The sequence below is a fragment of the Leishmania donovani genome, chromosome 14 (assembly GCF_000227135.1).
Source record: "Leishmania donovani BPK282A1 complete genome, chromosome 14".
Taxonomy (NCBI): Eukaryota; Euglenozoa; class Kinetoplastea; order Trypanosomatida; family Trypanosomatidae; genus Leishmania; species Leishmania donovani.
In genome coordinates this window covers 596,595-609,093 of record NC_018241.1, presented here as the reverse complement: position 1 = coordinate 609,093, position 12,499 = coordinate 596,595, and the positions used below count along the sequence as shown (strand labels likewise).

The following is a 12,499-nucleotide window of genomic DNA, read 5'->3' as shown; positions in this document are numbered from 1 at the left end:
GGGGGGGGGGGGGGGGGGGGGTAGTTAGGTGTGGGTGCGTCTGTGCCAGTGTGTTGGCGGAAGGAGGCGAAGCCCGAAGCTATGATAGAGAAGTCATAAACGAAGGTGCCGATAGTTCCACAACGAAGAGCACGCATATACACGCAGACGCAGGCAAGCGCACACAGAGAGAGAAACAGACGTGTGAGAGGAACAATGAGCAGAGGGTGAGGCGGTCGTGAATAGATAGGATTGGAAAACAGAGGGCACACAGCTATTCAAAAAAAAGGAATGGGGAGGAGGACGATCGAAGCGGCGCGGTGCCACCGGACATGGACCTATATGCATCGTGGAAATGAAAAGTAGAGGAAGCAACAACAACAAAGCCGACAATGAAGCACGGGTAGCCACCACTGACACACACACACACGCACACACAGCGAGCGGGAGGAGGAGGGGAGGGGGGAAACAATAATAAAAAAAGGTGCAATGGAAGAATCACATAATGAGGAAGGGGGAGCGCGAGAGAAGAGAAGCCATCTCAACGGGTGGTGTTCCGGAGGGGAACGGGTGAGAGCCTGACGGTGACGCACACAAGCAAACGTGCGACACCCACCCTAAAGGTGGTGCGATGATGGAGGGGAGCAGCTTTAGCAGAGCGATTTGCAGAATATTAGGACACATGACGCACCTACGCCCTTTGTTTGGCGTGCCTTTTGGTTTGCTTGTCTGCGTGGGGGACCTCCCCGTCTGCTGCGCGAATTGTTGTCAGCGTCGTGCACGCTCGGCGGCGGCGCGCTGCAGCATTGCCTTGATGTCGGGCGGCGGTGGGAGGGGAGGAGCTAGTGGCCTGCACCCGGGCGCCATCTGGCGAGGCGCAGAAAACAGAGGGTTCAGGTAGGGGCCTGAGGGCCTGCTGCCTTGCTGACGCCGCATGTCGCTCGGATTCTTGCGTGGGTTGGCCGCGACAAGGTAGGCGGGCGATGGGGACAGGTGGGGCTGCGCCACGTAGGGGCGTGCGTAGGGCCTACTGGGAGCCTTGGCGCGAGCAGAAGGTCGCTGAAACGGCAGCGGCGCTGGAGAAGATTGGCCCACGAGATCGCCTTGCTGCCGAGAGATCGGCAGCGCCGCCGATCGTGCGAGACTGGGAGTGCTAAAAGGTGATCTGAATAGTCGCGAGGGGCTAGGAGCTCTGTTGTTGCTCTGCACCCGTGGATATATTTGTGGCAGTTGGGGCGCGTACAGCTGCGGTGGCGCCACTCCCAGCTGCGGTGGCGCCACTCCCAGCTGCGGCAGGTTACTATACGGCTTCAGAGCCGGCATGGATGGTCGCACCCCGTCCGAAGATCCATTGTCTGCACTTGAGGTACACGCTGACGCCGCTGCACGCGCAGCTGTGGAGGGGATGGAGAAGGGCCCACCTGGCGTCGCGTGCGGACGCGTGCCAGTATCGTTGCGGGCGAAGACGTCCCCATCCGTCTGGGCTGGGGTGGCCTCAGAGGTGGTGCGCCACTCTTCGTGCGCCATGGCCGCGGCAGCCCTTGCGGCGGACCTGGTGGAGGGCACAGCAGTTGCCTCATCCTGGAAATCCGGCAGCAGGTGGTGCTTGCAGAGGGAGCGTACGTAGTGCTGCGGTACTACGTCGGGCTCTTTGAGCCACTGCCGAATGCGCTCACGAACTATCGGTATCTGCAAGATGTCGTCCAGCTTGATCCGTCCAGCTGGGTCCCGCACCAGCATCCGCGCCACTATGTCCCGCAACTCGGCGCTGTACACGGTTGGTAGAGGATCATAATGCACAGCGAGGATGCGCTGCAGCAGTCCTTTCATGTCCTTTGCATTGAAAGGGTGCTTGAGCGTGAGCATCTCGTACAGGACTACGCCGAGTGCCCACACATCGCTACGGTGGTCGTAGGGCTGCTCCAAAATCAGCTCGGGGGACAGGTAGTAAGGTGTGCCGACAAACGTCTGGGCCTGGTCGTACGTGTTTGCCAGCGTGCGAGCAATGCCAAAGTCGCCTAGTTTGATGAGGTTTTCGTGTGTGAGGAAGATGTTCTGCGTCTTGACATCGCGGTGAAGGATCTTGCGCTGATGTACGTAGTCGAGACTCAGCACCAGCTGTATGAGCCAGTCCAACACTTGCCGCTCCGGCACGTTTACACCGTAATTCTTCTTTAGGCGCGTGCAGACGTCGCCGCTTTCGGCGTACTCCATCACAATGCACAGGTTGTCCGACTTGCGGGCTAGAAAGCTGTCAACATAGTTGATGATGTTCGGGTGTCGCAGTGAACTCAGCACTCGCGCCTCGTTCAGGCTCTGCTGCCGGTCCTTCTTGCTCATCCGCGTGAGATCAACCTGCTTGATGACGTAGTACTTGCCGTCCTCGTTGTTGCGGGCAAGGGTGCAGGTGCCCATGTTGCCCTTGCCAATATTCTTCACTTTCGTATACTTCTCCATGATGGCGGCGTAAGGGAGTGATATGTGTTTGTGCAGATCCGTGTGTGACCCCAATAGAAGGTGGGGTGAGGGGGAGGGGCCTGCTGTGCGTACCCCGTCGTTAAACGCTGGAGCACAAAGACGATTCAGCTCAAACGATAGGGTGTCAGCGGCCGGCGCCAGGAGTATTCGCGGTTCCTTCTGCACCTACACGCATTCAAGGAGAAATGCACCCGCACACGCGGGCACCGCTCCCGACGCTGGGCGAGGGTGTGCACGCCGTGAGTAACGCGATCGCCACAAAAAATCGATTGGCGCGTACGTTGCCCGGAAAAGATCTGAGGGATGCACAGGCCCGAGCGGATATGCAAAAGTACGGCCGTGGCCGTTCAGCCGTGTGTGAAGGCAAATGGAGAGAAGTCGGACGCATCGAGATACATGCAAGCTTTCGCCTCGTCGCGCCACCGCGCCAAGCTGCTCTTTTGACGTTGGGATCAGCAGCGCCTCGAGCACACCGGTGGATAGTAGTGGGTATTAGTCTGGGGAGGAGAGTGGATGAAAAGCGCCGCTTCCCGCGGTGCAGTACCTTTTCTTTCAGCGTACCATTCTACTACAAGTCCGCACCCATGCGCATACACAATCGCAGCTCTCTCACCTCCGCCGCAGCACACCTACATGCTGGACGCCTACGACGAGCTGGCCTGCTGTCGAATCAGGGCCATGCGTCTGATGGGCTCATCCTGTTCTTTCTCATCCTTCCTTTGCATACGTGCTGCCCAATCGGCGCCAGACAGACCACTCGTGTGGACTACATGCCGTAATCCGAAGGAGCGGCCTTCGCGGTCCTGCTCGAGGGCAGGAGGCGATGGCGTCTCTGTGGTGCTGATAACAGGGTCTGGTCCGGCTGAATGCCGGATGAGCTCATGGGGGGAGGTTGGCCGGCTTGGGGCCAGGACCCTCTGAGGCCCCGGACACCATGCCAGTGTGGCGTGTTTCTCTTTCAATCGCTTTACACCGCGGCATTCCACAATGTGGTGTGGTGACTCTCCACGTGGAGGTCTGGAGGACTCGATGGCGCGAATTCGGGGTGCTCTCCTTATGCTTCCGTCATCGGTGCCTCACGTTGGCGCCTCGTCCACGATATGCATAATGTAGACGTGCTCACTGTCGCAGGTCGCCCCGACGTGGCGCCAGCCAGGACCTCGCCGCCGACATCAGCAACGATAAACCGGCTCTAGCCTCGCCACGCCGTAGGCGCCTGGCCCTGTCACCACCAGAAGTGCTTTGGCATTCGCAGGAAGAGTGGGAGGGTGCTGCGTGGCCTCCCGTCACGGAGTGGTGGCACTGGTGTGTCCCTGTGATACCACGCGGAGGCATCCCTTGTCCTGAGGGGTGGCGATACGTGAAGAGCAAAAGAACAAGAAATGCAGCGAGGACAACGTTTCTGCTCACCGCTGCCTAGTCGCGGCTTGCAGCTCGGCGACCGCCGACACTAGCGCCGCCATCGTTACTCCCCTTCCGCCTGCTCAACCGTCGTTGCGCCTTGCAGCCGCAACAACGTGAAGATTAAGTAGAGGGTCGTTGAAGTTGCTCTCGCTGCGCATCACTTCCAGGTAGCTCAGCCACGTCGAACGCGGTACCTCGCACATCACTGCCCACACTGGTCGATCCGCTGGCGCAATACCCTGTCACTACGGGGTGCGAGGACGGTGCAGCTGATGAAAAGCTGCACAAGCGGCGACGCGATGCGAACGAGTGGCTCACACACGGCCACAGCCGCAGCTCGGCGGTGGCATACACGTTGTACGTCACACTCGTCATTGCAATCAGCATGGGGTCGATCAGTGCAAGCGGCGTACACGTCGTAGCGAGCGTACCCACGAGTTCTTCGACACCAACCGCCCCGTGGCGCACCAGTGCGCCCTTGTAGGTTGCGCTGTCAAGGCGCTCCCCGCACTTGTCCTCCATCGCGCGCAGTGTCCAGGATAGCAGATGTTGCGTGGTCAACCTCTTGCATTGTCGAGTTCGACGGAGAGAAAAAGACCGTTGCGCGTCGGCTGCCCATGAGACTGCTACCAAACGTACGGCATTTTAGCGTGGTAGCGTAGCCACGTACTCCGCATCTGCCCGCACCCCCCATGATGGCGCTGAGCACAGCTGCATCAGAGGTAAGGTGACGGTGGTCAGCAGCAGCAGCAATAATCATCCCATTCGAGCCCCCTTTCACTGTCCCTTTTGCTCGCTCCGCCTTCACACCGAAATGCGCGCACGCGCACAGAGGCACTCCCACCAACGCACGCAAACGTCGCCTCCCTAGCGAGAAGGCGAAGCGGGAAAGAAAAAGAGCCATGCGTGGCCACCCATCAGGCTCCGTCGCGGCATCTACGGCGGTGCAGACGCCTCTTCATCTTTGGCGCGAAGGACACGAGGGATAGGGGGGAGGGAACGGCAGCGGATGCGTATGCGTGCGCTCAGTGGAGGGAGGGAGTGAAGGAATTGTGGGAAGAGCGGAGGGGCGCAGCATGCAAGAACAACCAAAAGAAAACGACACACAGACAAAGACGAGATGGACAAGGTAACGCGGGCGACAAGATATGGGACTAACCTATGCACGTGAGGGAGACAGAAAGGTGAGGGTGGGAGGGGCGAGAGCGATGGTGTCGCGGCCGCGCCCCGTCACCATCCGCACTTCTACGCTCCCTTTTGCCCCACTGCGAGTGGCTCCGCCGGTGACCGGTGCGCGCGTGGCCGTACGCGAGCGTCCGTGCCTCTGCATGGTCGCTGGCGGAGCGATGGACAGGGGAATCAAGGGCAGACTTCGGATGAGAGAAGGGAAGGGTGGTTATCTACACAGATCGCTGCAGGCCGAAGAGAACGCGGGGCAAAAAGGGGAGGGGAAGACGTATGCGATGACATTCGCGTGTGTCCTCTTCTTCTTTGTCTGGGCCTCAACATGGAAAGAGATGCTGACACAAAATGGCGTGTCTGCACGCGCACGCATGGGCGCACAAACATACGCGAATACAAATTTATCTGTCGTAATGGCAGCTGGCGATACGTGATGGCGAGAGCAGCGCATGCGAATCGGCGCAATGCACCTGGGGAGGGGAGTGTTCGCCGGGCATCCTCGCGCGGTCGCGGCACACCCTCTCTCTCCTGGCTGCGTAGTCATGAAAGAATGCGTGCCTTCAGCCCATTCAACACGAGAACGCCGTCGCTGAACGGCACGTACTCGACATCGTCGATGGCCACCCCGTCACGGTCGGAGAGGTAAGGCGGCGTGTGCACACTGCGGTCCCTCTGCACCGCCCAGAGAACGTCGGGAAGACTGGACCATCCAGCCTCCTCCTCCGCTGCTGTAAGAGCCGCAGCATCAAGCTTGCGTGCGGCACCCTCCGCAACGTTGCCGCCTGCCTGCAACACCGATCGCAAGCGGTCGGCCACCCAACTCTGCGCAGCCTGACGTGCCGCGCGCTCCGCACGCGCGTTGCATAGTATTGCATCGCCTTCCTGGCCTCCCTCGGCAGATCTTTCAGCCGCTCCCCTGCTGCCGCTGTAGCGGTACTCCTGGGCAAAGAAGTAGTGCAGGTAATACGCATCCGCAGGGCGGCACCGGTGCAGAGCGACAGACGCCCACGTCACGTTGCGCACGCGGCCACGGTGCAGATCGTGAAAGCGCTGCAGGTCCTCCCAAACGTACCAGTGGCGCCGAAACGGGCACAGCCGATCAGCTCGGAAGCGTCGCTCCATCAGCAACTTGCCCAGCATCACGTCCTCGTGGTCCATCATGCTCGCGTAGTAGGAATGGGCGTACGCGGCGCTGTAGTCAGCCGCGGCGAGGTACAGCACATCGTTGTTGAACTCCGTGCGTACCTCCACGACGGTCTGGACAAGGCGACGGTGGAGCAGCAAGAGCATGCCGGCACTGAAGTACACCTCGCCGTTCCAGCGCCGCATGCTGCCCCAGTACACACACTCCTCTGTAGACTTGGTGAGCTGTGCGTTCTCGACGGTGCCGTGCTCCGTATCAACGTCGTGCGGCGGTGGCACGCGTGTCTTGCGGCCACGCCACAGGTAGCGGATGTCGCTCAGGTACTGCGGCACCTTAATATACGTATCATCGTCGCCCTTCATAATAAACGGCACTTCCGGGAACGTACAGTAGGCGTACATTAGCCACAGGATCAGCTTTTGGCTCATGCCCACCTCCACTCTCAGCCCCCACTTGCCCTCCCCGCCGACGGTCTTGCCGGTGGCAGGACGCCGATCCGTCAGCATGTCGATCCAGAGGCTATCCCGACGCTCCAGCGCCTCCTGCCAGAGGGCCGACGATGCGTAGCAGACAAGGCGCGCGGGGGCCGTGACAAGAGGCGCGACAGGTAAGGAAAGGCGCTGCGCCACCTGCAGAAGCGGTAGCGACGGCGGAGTCGCCGACGCTACCGTCATCCTTACGGTTTGGTCCACGATGGCGTCGCAGGGCGAGTCAGTGGAGCGCTCATTCCGCCAAGAAGGCCGCAGTGTCATTCGGCGCCTTCGCTGCGTGACGGTAGGCATCTCCAGCAGCGGAGCGTCTTGGTCGGCGGTGATGGTAGCTCCGGCTGCTGCAGCGAGGGTTGCCGTCCGAAGCTCCACCGCGGCGGCGAGGTCGTGGATGTGTGGCAGGAGTAGTGAGGGGTTGGCGCTGAGGCGCTGGCTGTCGATACTCACATAAGCGGCATCAAGGTGCGCAGGCTTTCCAGCGGCCTTGCCTCCTCCGCGGACGGACCTCTCGCCGTCGTCGCGGGAGCTCGGCGCCACCGGAGCACCCGTAGGCTGCCGAGTCAGAGCAGGCCACTCTACAGCCCCGAAGATGTACAATGGCAGCAGCGCCCCGTCAAAACCAGTCTCGGTGCGTGCGACCTCATGGTACTTGAACCAAGTCTGACGCTGCGCCTCACGCAAGGCAACGCGCGCTGGTTGATCGGTGGAGGGGATGCCGAGCACCGCCAGATACGGCGTGGAGGACGCGCACTTGGATGAGCCGCGTGGCGCACGAGGCGAGTCCTTGCCAGCCTCGCTGGCCCTCACCGGCGCGAGCCAGCGCCACTTGCGCAGCTCCGCAGCCACCTCCACGTCGTCCGTCACGCTCGCCATCGCCAACAGCATCGGCCCGATGCGGCCCAGTGGCGCATTCGACGTGGCAAACACCGCTCCCTGGACCTGCGACGGTGCCGCGCGCGAGACATTATCGTCTCCTGCGGTGCGTGGTGAGGTTTGGTCGAGTTCAACGGCCATCCCTTTCACCGCCTCCGCATACCCTTGACCTTGCAGACACTCGGTGCAGCCATCCTCCACCACGTGCAACGTCCACGACGGCACTTGGGACGCCGTCAGAGTGCGAGAGGAAAGGAAGAAGAAGAGGCGCGGATGTCGTTGCGCGTATGACAAGCGCAGCCCCTCCATGGCTAATGCGGCACTGCGCGTGCGGTAGCGGTCAAAGAGTTGCCGCAGCACGGACTTAGACATGCCCTCAACCTCAGCGGGGCCCGCTTCAGCAGCCCCCCCACTGCCACCGTTGCGAGGCAGCACTGAGACCCGGCGCAGCGACACCAATGTTGGTGGCACGGTTGGTTGCTGCAGCAGCACCGCCATTGTGTGCGTCGGTGGATGAAGCGCGACTGGCAGCCCAACATACTGCATCCGCGCGATAAACAACTCTTCACTCTCCAACAGACACACAACGGCAGCCTGGGCGAGCGGTAAACCAACCCACCACAGGAAAAAAGCACATGCGATGGCGAAGGTAACGAGAAGGCCGCGGTGTCGTTCCCACGCGCGGCGGAGGACAAACATCGCATTTTCGGTGGTGTTCTCGGTGGCCACAATAACGGTGTTGCGGCGCCGCGTAGTCTCGCCGAGCAGCTTCTTCGTAAACGGGCAGCAGCAACAGCAAAGAAAAAAAGTAATGCAAATGCGAGCGCCGTCACTGAGAAGCGTTCTTGCCGTCACCATGCCGCGACGCCGGCGGCGAGTGGCAGCAGCAGTGGTGGTGGGGGCACGACCGCCGCCTCCCTCCTGCGTTGGTGCGCTACATGAGCGACCCCACAGAGTCATCAACAACCGTGAAAGAGCACTGACTGATCTGCCCTTGTAGTAGTCGTCATCGTCACAGTCACCGAGACGGCCAACACTGTAGCGGGGCTCTGCCTTAGTAGAGCGTGGCCGATGTGAGCTGCCGTCGCCATCGGTGTCACCGTCAAAGTAATTGTCCGTCATGCCACCGCCGCGACCGCTGCCGCTGGTACGTCGCAAATGATTGTCGAGCAGTCCGCTGTCGCTCACGCGCCACGCCCGCCAGCACCATCGTCGCAGGAAGCACAGGCGAAGAAGGCGAGAGAGATTATACGACAGGGACGCCGAGGAGCGAGCGGCATAAGACAACTTGGCTGCGGTGGCAGCCACTGCCTTGCGCGCCACCGGCGACGGAGTTGGAAACCCCACCGTGTTCATGTGCTCTGCGTTCGCGCGGAACGCCAGCGCAGGCGGTGACATTGTCAGCGGCGGCTGAGCAGTGGCACGGCCCTGTCCGTGGGGCGTGGCAAGAACGGCTGCATCACCACCGGCAGATGGGCTGTGGACGCCTTGGGAGCTTCCGACTGCTTCACATTGATAAAGCTGCGTGGCGCTGCCCCTGCCTCTGCTGTAAGAGCGGCTTGGCTTTAACGATCCGCTCGCACTGAGCGTTGGCTCGTCCTCGGAAACTGCGGCGACCTCTTGTACTTGCTTTGGCACTCGGCTCACTGCCGTTACCGTCAGTGAAGCTGCTGTCACAGCTGTCGGCCCACAGACCGTGAGAGAAAACGGAGAAGGCCCTTGGGCGGAGGACGCTGCTGGCGTTGTGGGAGACTGCTCTCTGGCAGCACCAGCAACGGTCGCGGCACCCTCCAGCACTGGCAAAGATGCAGGTAGAGCCTCTGCCTCCTGCCAGCGGCCTTCATAAGCGCTAAAGATCCTATTCTCCGAGGTGCCGAAGACCGGAGCAGCGGCACGATTGAGCGGATCCGGGTCACTACAGCGCCATGTCACCACCGTCGGCGGCTCGTGCGCGAGCACCCCGTCTCTCCGAGTGCCCCATGCCGACTCCGGCGAAGACGTGCCAGCGTCGCTGCGAACGCCGTGGCGACTCTCCACTGAGGAAGTAGAAACAGCGCTGCTGCTTGCGGTCCGTCGCTTCGCAGTGCATGGGCACGCAGAGGGCAGGCCGTCTGCCATCGACGCGTCGATCACCCCCCTACACAGCGCCACCTCAGCCTGGACCACAATCTCCGTGGCAGCCGCCGTCGGAAGGCCAACCCTCACCCACCTCTGCAGCTCGTCCAGAGACCGTTGCAAGCAGGAGGACGAAATGGAGGGCAGCACGCTCAGCAGAACACGCCGACTGGTGAACGGCAGCGCAAGTGAAGCCAAACTCCAATGCAGCAGCAAAGAGGCAAGGAAACGGAGCAAGGCTATCAAAGACACGGAAGAAAACAGTGAAGAAGCCGTGGCAGACCCGCTGCGGTGTGAGTGCATGAGTAAGACCAGCAAACAGAGAGAGGAAGCGGCTCCGGCGGCGACGTGCCTGTGTGCGAGCACTTCCGTGCCTTCGCCAGCGTGAGAGAAAGAGAAAGGAAGGCGATAGGGGAAAGGGAGAGGAGGCGTTGCAGAGAAGTTGCACCGAGGCCCTTGAGGGAGTCGCCGCATTCAACTCGATCGATCCGTCTTCTGGGGTGGTGTGTGATGCAATCGGACTGCTTACACACCGGCAGCCACACCCGCAAGACTAGAGCGCGTCTCTTCATACAAGCGCATCGGTACGCGTATATGTCTGTGCCCTTGTCAACGGACGAGAGCGCGGAGTCAGCCGTCCTTCGAGCTTCCTGTATCACCTCCCCGTGCCACCAGTTGCACTCCTTTGTGTTTGGTATGCAGGACCATCGCTCGGCACGTCGGCCGAGTTAGCACTCGCATTGTGTGTAACGGGCCGTGAATCACGCATGGCAACTGAGTCGATGGTGTTTTGGAGTGCTGCGCTGGTGGCATGACTATATGAGCAGCCCTTGTGGAGAGCAGCGATGGCAGAGGCGCCATCAACATGAAAGTGAGCAGCAGCTCCAGTAGACAAGAAAGAAAAGGAGCCTCCCATGTGCGGTGCACCTACACGGTCGGCGGGGCTGTGCCCCCATCGTGTGCCCGTAGCGGCACCCCGTCTTCCTGCTGCTCTGCGGGTGCGTGCTCTCTTCTTACCGTGCCCCCTCCTGTCTCATGCTCCTGCTCGCGGTTGAACACATCAGGGACATGGGGTCCATCGCCCGCTCGTACCGGGAGATTGCGCTGCAGAGAGTGAGCCCGCTGGGGAGCCGCGTCTGAGTGAGGAGGCAGTCGGAGGCCCTCTTCAAGGCCAGTGCAACGTCGCGGTTCTTTGGTGGCGTCATGTCACGCCCGTTGAATGCGACGCCGTAGATCGCCGAGAAGACGGCGATAACGACGGTCTGCATCATGCAACAGCCTGGGCAACACGGGTTGGTTCTGACGATTTGGGCAAGGTGCGCCTTCAGCAGAGGCCCACGCCACGTCGCGCTGCAGCAAATGGCGCCTGGGGGCGGCAGTCCCTCCCTGCGAGGCCCAAAGTGGGCTCTCCGGGCCAGGGATCGCTGGGCGGCGCTGGCATCCCGACGGCACCAGGGCGCACGGTGTCGACGGATTGGAGCTGAGGGTCGTTCGAAGCCGAAGGCGCCGTGGTTGCTTGCGCCGCCGCCTGCGCTGCATCCATCCGCTCGGCCGTCGATGCCGCTACCAGAATGAGCCGGCGCACGCTGTGTCTGCCCTGCAGCGAAGCCTTGCGTGCATTCCACAGGTCGAACACGGAGGAGGGGAGACGGAAGAGCGGCCGCGGATCCTCCTCCGTGGGTGTGTCGGCTCGCGATGGAGCTCCTCAGAGACGGCAGCATCCATGTCTTCCCAGACCCGCCGTCGCTCGCCCCATGCCCGCATCCGCCTCGTCTCCCGGCAGCGGGCGCAGGCGCCTGTCCATGAATCGGCTGACAGTTGCGTCGAGGCAGCTGCTCTGAGCGGGGCTCTCGAGGCGACGGACTTACGCCTCCAACACCTGCACCCCCTCTTCCTCAGCAGCATGAACGGTCGATCCATCTGCAATCGGAATCCCCACGTGCTTAAGGCGTCCGCCTTTTCATGAATCGTCGACGCCGAAGAGACACAATTCATAGTTGGTGTAATCCTTGGTAACTTCCGCAGGCGCGACGCCGAGCGAGGCTTGGCATTATACGAGGAGCCTATGCGAAGCTGGTTTTGGGGGACCAGTCCACCGCAACGCAGCGGAGGCGGGGGCTCCTCTGAGCCATCAACACCACGACAACATACCGAATTTTCCTGTTTGGCACAGCTCCTCTAGCGTGAGAGAGGGATCGTTATGGGATGTGATCAGCGGTATGTGAAAAGGATAGGCTTGTGCGAATCCGAATTCTTGTACAGAGACTTGTGCGCACGCACTTGGTGGATTTGCGGAGGAGCAGGGCGTGGGCAGGAAAAAGGGCGCGGGAGAGTTCCCTCTCAGGGTCCACTGCCCGAGACACAGATTCATCATATCCTGATCATTGAAGCAAAGCCAGACCGTCGCCGCTTCAGCCTCGCCCTTGAAAAATGCGGGGAGAGCGTACACCTCTGCGTATGCCCTCTTGCATGCGCACTGGGTCGCCGTCGCCGGACTTCTTTTCGTTTGCCACACCAAAGTGCTGAAGTCCGGAGCGACAGCCAGTGCCTTGCCGGCGTGCAGGGTGAAGCGCCTCTCGTGCAGCACGCGGACTTCTTTTAAGCATTCATCAAGGAACCGGGCCGAACGGCGCCAGACGGTGCTGGTCGGCCCGTCGCCATGCCGCTGCGAAGAGCGAAGTTCAGGCCCAGAATCACGCTCGAAGAGGATTGCCGCCTTGTTCCGTCTCCGCATGTGTCCGCTCTCGGTCATGCAGCGCGCGCTCAGACTCTACTTGGCCTCCCTCCCCCTCCCCCCGCACCGTCACAGGCCCCCATCGCGTGGTGCGAAGCAGCG

General features: G+C 61.4%; 2 protein-coding genes across 2 annotated transcripts; both read right to left on the bottom strand.

Annotated features, from left to right (window-relative positions):
- Positions 1-747: 747 nt before the first annotated feature.
- LDBPK_141510 (protein kinase, putative) lies at positions 748-2,436 on the bottom strand (the record flags this gene model as incomplete). The annotated part of the gene is made up of 1 exon (XM_003859469.1): positions 748-2,436. One exon carries the CDS (start codon positions 2,434-2,436, stop codon positions 748-750), a length of 1,689 nt encoding a protein of 562 aa, XP_003859517.1.
- Positions 2,437-5,583: 3,147 nt separating this feature from the next.
- On the bottom strand, positions 5,584-9,666 carry LDBPK_141500 (phosphoglycan beta 1,3 galactosyltransferase, putative; the record flags this gene model as incomplete). Its single annotated transcript, XM_003859468.1, has 1 exon — positions 5,584-9,666. One exon carries the CDS (start codon positions 9,664-9,666, stop codon positions 5,584-5,586), a length of 4,083 nt encoding a protein of 1,360 aa, XP_003859516.1.
- Positions 9,667-12,499: the final 2,833 nt, after the last annotated feature.